The 8,880-nt window shown below is 56.8% G+C and overlaps 1 protein-coding gene across 1 annotated transcript; it reads left to right on the top strand.

Moving 5' to 3' along the window:
* The first annotated feature begins 314 nt into the window (after window positions 1–314).
* Window positions 315–6,265, top strand: SPR (sepiapterin reductase). The gene is made up of 3 exons (XM_063158106.1): window positions 315–954; window positions 1,736–2,026; window positions 3,049–6,265. The coding sequence occupies exons 1-3, from the start codon at window positions 315–317 to the stop codon at window positions 3,237–3,239; spliced, it is 1,122 nt and encodes a 373-aa protein (XP_063014176.1). The 3' UTR covers window positions 3,240–6,265.
* Window positions 6,266–8,880: the final 2,615 nt, after the last annotated feature.

Here is an 8,880-nt window from a genome sequence, read left to right as displayed (position 1 = left end):
ACATTTCCAGATCCGGTCCTGTTCACGCTCTTGCTGGTTCTGATCCCGGTTCCGTGGCTGTTCCTGGTGCCGGGCTCATTCCCGGTCTGGGTCCCGTTCCTTTCCCGGTCCCGTTCCTATTCCCGGTCCCGGGCCCGTTCCCGCCCCGCCGCTCCCTCACGGAAGCCGCCCCGCCTCACAGCGGCCGCCAGGGGGCGCCCCGCTCAGACCACGCCCCGCGAGCGCGCAGCGGGCCCAGCCCTCTGGCACCGACCAATCAGAGCCGGCGGTGCTGCCCGCGCGCTCCCAGCGGCCATTCACAAAGCGGCGGGGGCATGAATGGGGCGGGTCACGTGGGCAGGCGCGTTCCCACGCCCCCTCCGCTGGGTTCCGGGATGGAGCGGGCACCGGGAGCGGGATCGGGAGCAGGGCTGGGATCGGGATCGGGATCGGGATCGGGGTCGGGGTCCGGGTCCGGGTCCGGGTCCGGGTCCGGGTCCGGGTCCGGGTCGGGGTCTGGCTCTGGCTCTGGCTCTGGCTCTGGCTCTGGGTCAGGATCGGGATCGGGATCAGGATCAGGGTCTGGGTCAGGTTCGGGATCGGGGTCGGGGTCGGGAGCGCGACCGGGACCGGGATCGCTACCGGGGCGCTGGGCCGCCACCGCCTGCGTGGTGACGGGCGCTTCCCGCGGCTTCGGGCGCAGCCTGGCGCGGCTGCTGGCGCCGCAGCTCGGGCCCGGCTCGGTGCTGATGCTGCTGGCGCGATCCGCGGATGCGCTGGCCGAGCTGGCGACCGAGCTGCGCGCCGGGGCCACTGGCAATGGCTCCGGGTGCGGCACCGGGAGCAGCGAGCTGCGGGTGCAGTGCGTGCCCGCTGACCTGGGCTCCGAGGAGGGGCTGCGGAGGGCGAGCGCTGCCCTGCGGGAGCTGCTGCAGGACGCGTCCTTCGGCCGCCTGCTGCTGGTCAATAATGCCGGTACGACACCGCTGTCCCCGCCTGTCCCCCTCTGTCCCCGTCTGTCCCCTCCCCGAGCTCTGCCCTCCGTCCCCGGGGACAGCCGGGCCAGCCCCGCGCGGCTCCGGGCTTGGGATGCCAGCAAATACCCCAAAAGAGAGAAGGAGCTGCGGGATTTCCCCCTGTCCCGGTGTGGGTTTATTAAAGGAATTAATTGGGGGGTTCCTGGAGTGCTTTGCTGCTCCCAAGGTTTTGCTGTGCCCTCCTGCACCTTCTCATCCCCCTGCTCCCCGAATCCAAAGCTTCAGACAAAATTCCAGCCCCACCTTGTGGGTTCTTTCTCGTACCTTTAATGCCTTCAGTGCCCTTTTTACCCATTATGGCTGTAGATCACCCGTGGGTTCCATGGGGGTTCCAGGATCTGGGAGTGCTCTGGCGCAGGGCCCGTGGTGGCCCTTGGGGACACTGTGCTCCAGCCTGGGAGCTGTTTGCATTGGCACAAGGCTGGCAGGGCAGGTCCCTGTCCCCTGTCACTGCTGGGTCACTGTGACCTGAAATGGGCCGGGCTGGGCTCCTCAGGCTGCTGTGGGCCCTGGCAGGGCTGGGCCCCAAAGCTCTGGGGGTGTTGGGTGTGGAACGTGGCAGCCAGAGGGATCGGCTGTGGGGTTGATCTGTAAGAACTCATTTTCCACCTTTCTGGAGGTGTCCTGGGCCAGGCTGGACACTGGAAGCACCCTGGCACAGTGGAAGGACATTGTTTAACATCCCCCATCCCAAACCATTTCACATTTGCAATTCCCAGGCTCCTTGGGAGACATCTCCAAATCCTTCCTGGACCTGACCGACCTGGAGGAGATCAACTCCTACTTCTCCTTCAACATCAGCTCAGCCCTCTGCCTGACCTCCACGGCCCTGAGGGCCTTTGGGGCCCGGCCTGGCTGCAGCAGGACCGTGGTGAACATCTCATCCCTGTGTGCCCTGGAGCCCTTCCCCAGCTGGGCCCTGTACTGCTCTGGCAAGGCTGCCAGGGACATGATGTTCCGTGTGCTGGCCCTGGAGGAACCCGGAGTGCGTGTGCTCAACTATGCCCCAGGTGAGGAGAGCAGCTCCACCTTCTCCTGCCTTTGGGATGGGCATTCCTGCAGCCCAGCCCTGCTCCTGCCCCTCCAGCCCCCAGCAGCACAGCTGGGAGCCCAGTTCCCTGTGCTGCACTCCAAGGCTATCTCCCAGCTGGCTTTTACGTTGGGATCATGGAATTCCAGCTTGGGTTGGGGAGAAGAAACGTGAAAACCCATCCCATTATTCCATCCCATCCCACCCCATCCTATCCCACCCCATCCATGGGCAGGGACACCTATGGGTGCCACTATCCCAATGTCCAACCTGGCCATGGGCACTGCCAGGGATCCAGGGGCAGCCACAGCAAATCTGGCAATTCCAGCCCAGCCCCTGCCCACCCTCCCAGCCAGCAATTCCTTGCCAAGATCCCAGCCCAATCTCCCCTTTCCCAGTGGGAGCCATTCCCTGGCTTCTGTCCCTGCAGGCCTTGTCCCCAGTCCCTCTCCAGCTCTCCTGGAGCCCCTGCAGGGACTCTGAGGATTCCCTGGATTTTTCCCTTCTCCAGGGGAACATTCCCAGCTCTGCCAGCCTGGCTCCAGAGCAGAGGGGCTCCAGAATCCTGGAACGGTTTGGGTTGGGAGGGACCTTAAATCCCATCCCATTCTGTCCCATCCATGGCAGGGACACCTCCCACTGTCCCAGGTGGATCCAAGCCCCAATGTCCAACCTGGCCTTGGGCACTGCCAGGGATCCAGGGGCAGCCACAGCTAATCTGGGAATTCCAGCCCAGCCAGGAATTCCTAATTTCCAGTATCCCATCCTTCCCTGCCCTCTGGCACTGGAAGCCATTCCCTGGCTCCTGTCCCTGCAGGCCTTGTCCCCAGTCCCTCTCCAGCTCTCCTGGAGCCCCTTTAGGAACTTTGAGGATTCCCTGGGTTTTTCCCTTCTCCAGGGGAACATTCCCAGCTCTCCCAGCCTGGCTCCAGAGGGGAACACAACCCCTGGATTTTCCTCTCTCCTGAAGTGAATTGTTTGGGTGATTTTTCCTTTCCCCAGGCCCCCTGGACACGGACATGCAGCTCCTGGCCCGGAGCAGGACTCGGGACCCTGGGCTGCGCCAGCGCTTCCAGAGGCTGCAGGAGCAGGGCCAGCTCATCCCGAGCTCTGTGTCAGCCCAGAAGCTGCTCCAGCTCCTGCAGGAGGATTCCTTTCCCTCCGGAGCTCACGTGGATTTCTTTGACATCTGAGCCCCTCCACTTTTGCCTCCCTGCTTTGCTTCCAGCTGAGCCTTTCCCTGGTGCCTCCAGTGGGACCTTGTTCAAATCCTGAGATTTGGGAAGCTTTAAGGGTATCTCTGTGTGCCTTTTTGGTTTCTGTGTGCCTTGTGGTGCCCTTTTTGGTCCCTGTGTGCCTTGTGGTGCCCTTTTTCATCTCTGTGTGCCTTGTGGTGCCCTTTTTTGGGTTCTGTATGCCTTGTGGTGCCCTTTTTGGGCTCTTTGTGCCTTGTGGTGCCCTTTTTGGGCTCTTTGTGCCCTTTAGTGCCCTTTTTGGTCTCTGTGTGCCTTTTGGTGCCCTTTTTCATCTCTGTGTGTCTTGTGGTGCCCTTTTTGGTCTTTCTGTGCCCTTTGGTGCCCTTTTTTTGGCTCTGTGTGCCTTGTGATGCCCCTTTTTGGTCTCTGTGTGCCCTTTAGTGCCCTTTTGAAACTGGGCAGCAGCTCCTGCTGCTGAGCCCTCACTGGCAGGGCTGCAATCCCTCACTCCCAGGGATTTGGGATTTTTCCTGATGGAATTGCCCTGGAAGGCTCAAATTCAGGAGTTTGTGGGAGCCAAAGGCCCATGAGGGCTGTGCCAGCCCCACAGGAGCCCCAGCAGGAGCTGTGTCCCCCTGTGTCCCCCAAGGAGCCATTCCTGGGCTGGGATGTCCCCTGTGTCGTGTTTGAGGGTGCCCAGGATGAGGGAAGAGATGAGAATCTTGATTCCATGTTTCAGAAGGCTGATTTATTATTTCATTATATGATATGATATAATATTATATGATATTATAAGAAAATTATATACTAAAACTATACTCAAGAAAAGAGGAAGGATACATCAGAAGGGTAGAAAGGAATAATATAAATAATAAATAATATAAGAAATAATAAAATTTTGTGGCTGACCAGAGAGTCCCACACAGCTAGACTGGGATTGATCATTAATTAAAAACAATTCCCATGAAACCAATCAGAGATGCACCTGTGGGTGATCAACATCCAGAGCACATTCCAAGCAATCAGATAATTCTTGTTTACATTTATTTCTGAGGCTTCTCAGGAGGAAAATCCTGGCAAAGGGATTTTCCAGGAGATATCAGTGACAATCCTGGATCCCTGGCTATGTCCCTGTTCCCCTGGGGCTCCTGCAGGGCTGGGCTGGGTTCTGGTTGTCATGATCTGTCCTTACGAACGGGGTTCGTGATGGTTTGTGGGGTGATCTCAGGGTGCAAAAGAACCAACATGGTACAAGGGGGTTTGCAGTGATAAAACAAATGCACCTTTATTGAATGACCACAGCAAAATAGAGGGATTAAGGGAGAGAAAATGATAAAGAGAGAGAAAAGAGAGAGTGAAAGAGGGGGATAGAGCTACCAAACGTAGAGACGAAGTCCTTTGGTCCAGTCCAGTTCAGGATCCGCCTGTTACATCGGGGAGATCTCAAAGTCTCTAACTCAGAGGTTTTTATTATGATAACTCTATTGGAAATTGTGAGGGGGGAAACAGGTACAATAAGGAATTGATGTAACAGGCAGTCCATGCTCTCAGCAGTAAACAGAACCATTGTCTTCTTGGTCCAGCAGTCACAACCTGCAGGCAAACATCTCACTTTGGTCAGCTTTGGTCCCCCACACACCTCCCCGGGCTGGGGGTTTCATGTCTCAGTCCTTGCAAGGAGCAGAGAGGCCTTTGCACATGGGGTTCCATGTCTCAGTCCTTGCAAGGAGCAGAGGGGCCTTTGCACATGGGGGTTCCATGTCTCAGTCCCTGATGGAACAGAGGGGCCTTTGCACATGGGGGTTCCATGTCTCAGTCCCTGATGGAGCAGAGGGGCCTTTTCACATGGGGGTTCCATGTCTCAGTCCCTGATGGAGCAGAGGGGCCTTTGCACATGGGGTTCCATGTCTCAGTCCCTGATGGAGCAGAGGGGCCTTTTCACATGGGGGTTCCATGTCTCAGTCCTTGGAAGGAGCAGAGGGGCCTTTGCACATGGGGGTTCCATGTCTCAGTCCCTGATGGAGCAGAGGGGCCTTTTCACATGGGGGTTCCATGTCTCAGTCCTTGATGGAGCAGAGGGGCCTTTGCACATGGGGGTTTCAGTCCCAGCCCTTGGAAGGAGCAGAGAGGCCCTTTTCACATGGGGGTTCCATGTCTCAGTCCTTGGAAGGAGCAGAGGGGCCTTTCCACATGGGGGTTCCATGTCTCAGTCCTTGATGGAGAGGCTCCTTCCATCCCAGTCTGTCACGGTGGTTGTAAAACAGGTGAAGGTCTTCTGTGGGAGACCACCCGAAACTCAGGAGAAGTCCAGCCAGGCCGAGAGGTGGGAGAGCTTCCAAGGCTGCTGTTGCAAACGGGGCACGGTGCCCCCTTCTTCTTCTCATTGGGCTCAGTGTAGCACACAGCAAACACACCTGTGAAAACAAAAGCTTAACACTGAGCTCTCAGGTCTCAGGGCCTTTGGCGTGTGTAACTTTCTCCTTCAGAGCCAGAGATTTTAGACAGGGGGGTCTTCTCTTCAGTGGTCCCCCAATGATGACCGTGAGGCAGATGAGGGAAAATTCAAACAGACTCTCACACTGGGCAAGGAGCAGCAAAGCCTCTCCCGGTGCTTTTCCCACAAACACCAGTGACGGCCAGGAGAGGGAGCAGCCTTGGAGGAATTGGGAATTTTGGCTGAGGTCACCAGCTCACAGAAACTGAGCAGAGCTCGCAGCAAAGGCACAGCCCTGAGTTCCTGCCCTGCTGCCTGTGCAGGGTTTGGGTCCAAGCCTTGCTCTGGGGCTTCAGCCCCTTCCTTTTAATTATTTGTGGGGGTTTTTTGTCACTTTTCCTTCAGATTGCAGCAGGCACAGACACACAGAGACTTTTCCTCTGGAAAGCTGGTGCAGAAGAGTTGTTTTGAAGTCCTGAAATATGCCCTGGAAATGCCCCTCTGTGCCCCCTCCACCCCAACCCTGCAGCTCAGATTTTGCCCCCCTGGCTCTCCAATCATTAAAATTCTAAAATCATTCAAATCCTGAGGCCTGTCTGCTCTGGGGTTTCTGCTGTGTCTAGCAGGGTGGGTGAATTCCCGCCAGGGTGGGAGGAGGATCCTGGGTTAAGCCCTGGTTTCACCCAGCAAGCACCAGAATTCCCTCCTGGAGTCCTGGCCTCCCCTCTCCGAGCCTTTTCATTAATTCTGTGTTCATTTAATCCTGCCAAGCTCCTAAATCCCTCCTCCCCAGCCAGCCCTGCTGTCTGCTTTCAGCTTTCCTTCCTGCCTAGGACTTTCATTAGCAAAAATCCCTCTGAGATCCCAGCCCTGGCACTGGGAATGTTGGGATTTGATTCCTGCTGGGTTTATGGGGCTGGGAAGCCTTCCTGGGCTGGCTCCTGCTGAAATGTCCCCCCTCTCCTCACCTGCATCCCTGGGGGCTTTCCCCACCCCCTTTTGGGCAGGGATATTTTGGGATCTGGCTCTCTGCATAAAAGAACCTCAGAGCTTCCCAAGATCCCAATTTTCCTGTCCTCTGGGTGTTCTCTGTGCTCTGTCCCTCTGTCCCTTGTCCCCAGTCCCTCTGCAGCTCTCCTGGAGCCCCTCCAGGCCCTGCCAGGGGCTCTGAGCTCTGCCTGGAGCCTTCCCTTCTCCAGGGGAACATTCCCAGCTCTGCCAGCCTGGCTCCAGAGCAGAGGGGCTCCAGAATCCTGGAATGGTTTGGGTTGGAAGGGACCTTAAATCTTGTCCCATCCCACCCCATCCATGGGCAGGGACACCTCCCACTGTCCCAGGGGCATCCAAGCCCCAGTGTCCAACCTGGCCTTGGGCACTGCCAGGGATCCAGGGGCAGCCACAGCAAATCTGGCAATTCCAGCCCAGCCCCTGCCCACCCTCCCAGACAGCAATTCCTTGCCAAGATCCCAGCCCAATCTGCCCTTTCCCAGTGGGAGCCATTCCCTGGCTCCTGTCCCTCTGTCCCTCTGTCCCTTGTCCCCAGTCCCTCTCCAGCTCTCCTGGAGCCCCTGCAGGGACTCTGAGGATTCCCTGGATTTTTCCCTTCTCCAGGGGAACATTCCCAGCTCTCCCAGCCTGGCTCCAGAGCAGCTCCAGGGTCTCCTCTGACCCTGCAGGGACAGGTCCATGTCCTCTGTGCTGGCCTGGGTCATTTTCAGGGACCATTCAACAGGTCCCAATGTCCCCTGGGTGTCACTGTTCCTGGGTGTCAGCATCCCCTGGGAGCTGGAGCCCTGGGAATTGCTGAGAATTCCAGACTTTCTGTGCTGACAGGCTCTGATCCCCAGGAGAATATTGCATTGGCCTGAGGGTGCAGAGAATCTTCCAGAATGGAATGGTGGAACTGGGATTGTGGGTGTGGAGTTTGAACAGAAGTGTGTGATATCACATGGTGGGAAAATCAGTGTTTAAGGGTTTGGAATGTAGTGATGTATATAGAGCAAAATGGAGGGTTTGGGGTGGAGGCTGGTCCTTCTTCACCTCCTTCTTCTCCTTCTCCTTCACCACCTTCTTCTCCTTCACCTCCTTCTCCTTCACCTCCTCCTCCTCCTCCTCCTCCTTCACCTCCTTCACCTCCTTCACCTCCTCCCCCTCCTCCTCCTCCTCCTCCTCCTCCTCCTCCTCCTTCTCCTTCTCCTTCTCCTCCTCCTCCTCCTCCTTCTCCTTCTCCTCCTCCTCCTCCTCCTCCTCCTCCTCCTCGGGTTTGGGTGTTTTTGTGTCATTGGATAAAAAGTCCCCATTGCAGGGCACAGGTAGTTGGGTATTGGGTTAAAAGTAAAAATAATTCAGGTGTCATTTCTTCATTGGACAGTTTATCATTAAAAAGCCTTGGAGAGAGAGAGATGGGGCTCCATTTTTGGCTTGTGAGAGTGAAGTGCTGCAGAACTCAGGGTTTGTGAGACTGACAGAGATAAGAACTAACAAACATCTGAGTCCCAACAAGAAATTCCATCTACACCTTTAATCCCGACCTTGGAAAAAAAACATCTGAGTCCCAACAAGAAATTCCATCTACACATTTAATCCCGACCTTGGATAAAGAAATTAAGACTCCACACCTGGGTACCAGCATCTCCTGTGTACAAATATCACCTGGATGTCAACACCCACCAGATACCAGCACTCCCAGGTGCCAGCATCCCCTGGGCATCATCATTCTCTGGGTATCAATCCTCCAGGTACCAACATCCCCCATGGACCAGCGCCTTTGGGTACCAAAATCTCCTGGGTGCCAACATCCCTTGGGTGCCAGCATCCCCTGGGTACCAAAATCCCCTGGCTACCAAAATCCCCTGGGTGCCAAAATCCCATGGGTGCCAAAATCCTCTGTGTACCAGCATCCCCTGGGTACCAAAATCCCCTGGGTGCCAAAATCCTCTGGGTGCCAGCATCCCCTGGGTGCCAAATCCTCTGGGTAGCAGAATCCCCTGGGTACCCAAATCCCCTGGGTACCAGCATATTTGGGTATCAAAATCCCCTGGGTACCAGCATTTTTGGGTACCAGCACCCCCTGGGTGCCAGCATCACTGCGGATGCCAGGGTTCTCTGGGTGCCAGCACTCCCTGGGTTCTGGAGTTCCCGGGGAACCAGCCCGTGCCCGGTGGGTGCTGCGGGATGAGACGACGAAATGCCACTGTAACTTTT

This window comes from Melospiza melodia, chromosome 5, assembly GCF_035770615.1.
Source record: "Melospiza melodia melodia isolate bMelMel2 chromosome 5, bMelMel2.pri, whole genome shotgun sequence".
Taxonomy (NCBI): Eukaryota; Metazoa; Chordata; class Aves; order Passeriformes; family Passerellidae; genus Melospiza; species Melospiza melodia.
This window is presented reverse-complemented; position numbering and strand designations above follow the sequence as displayed.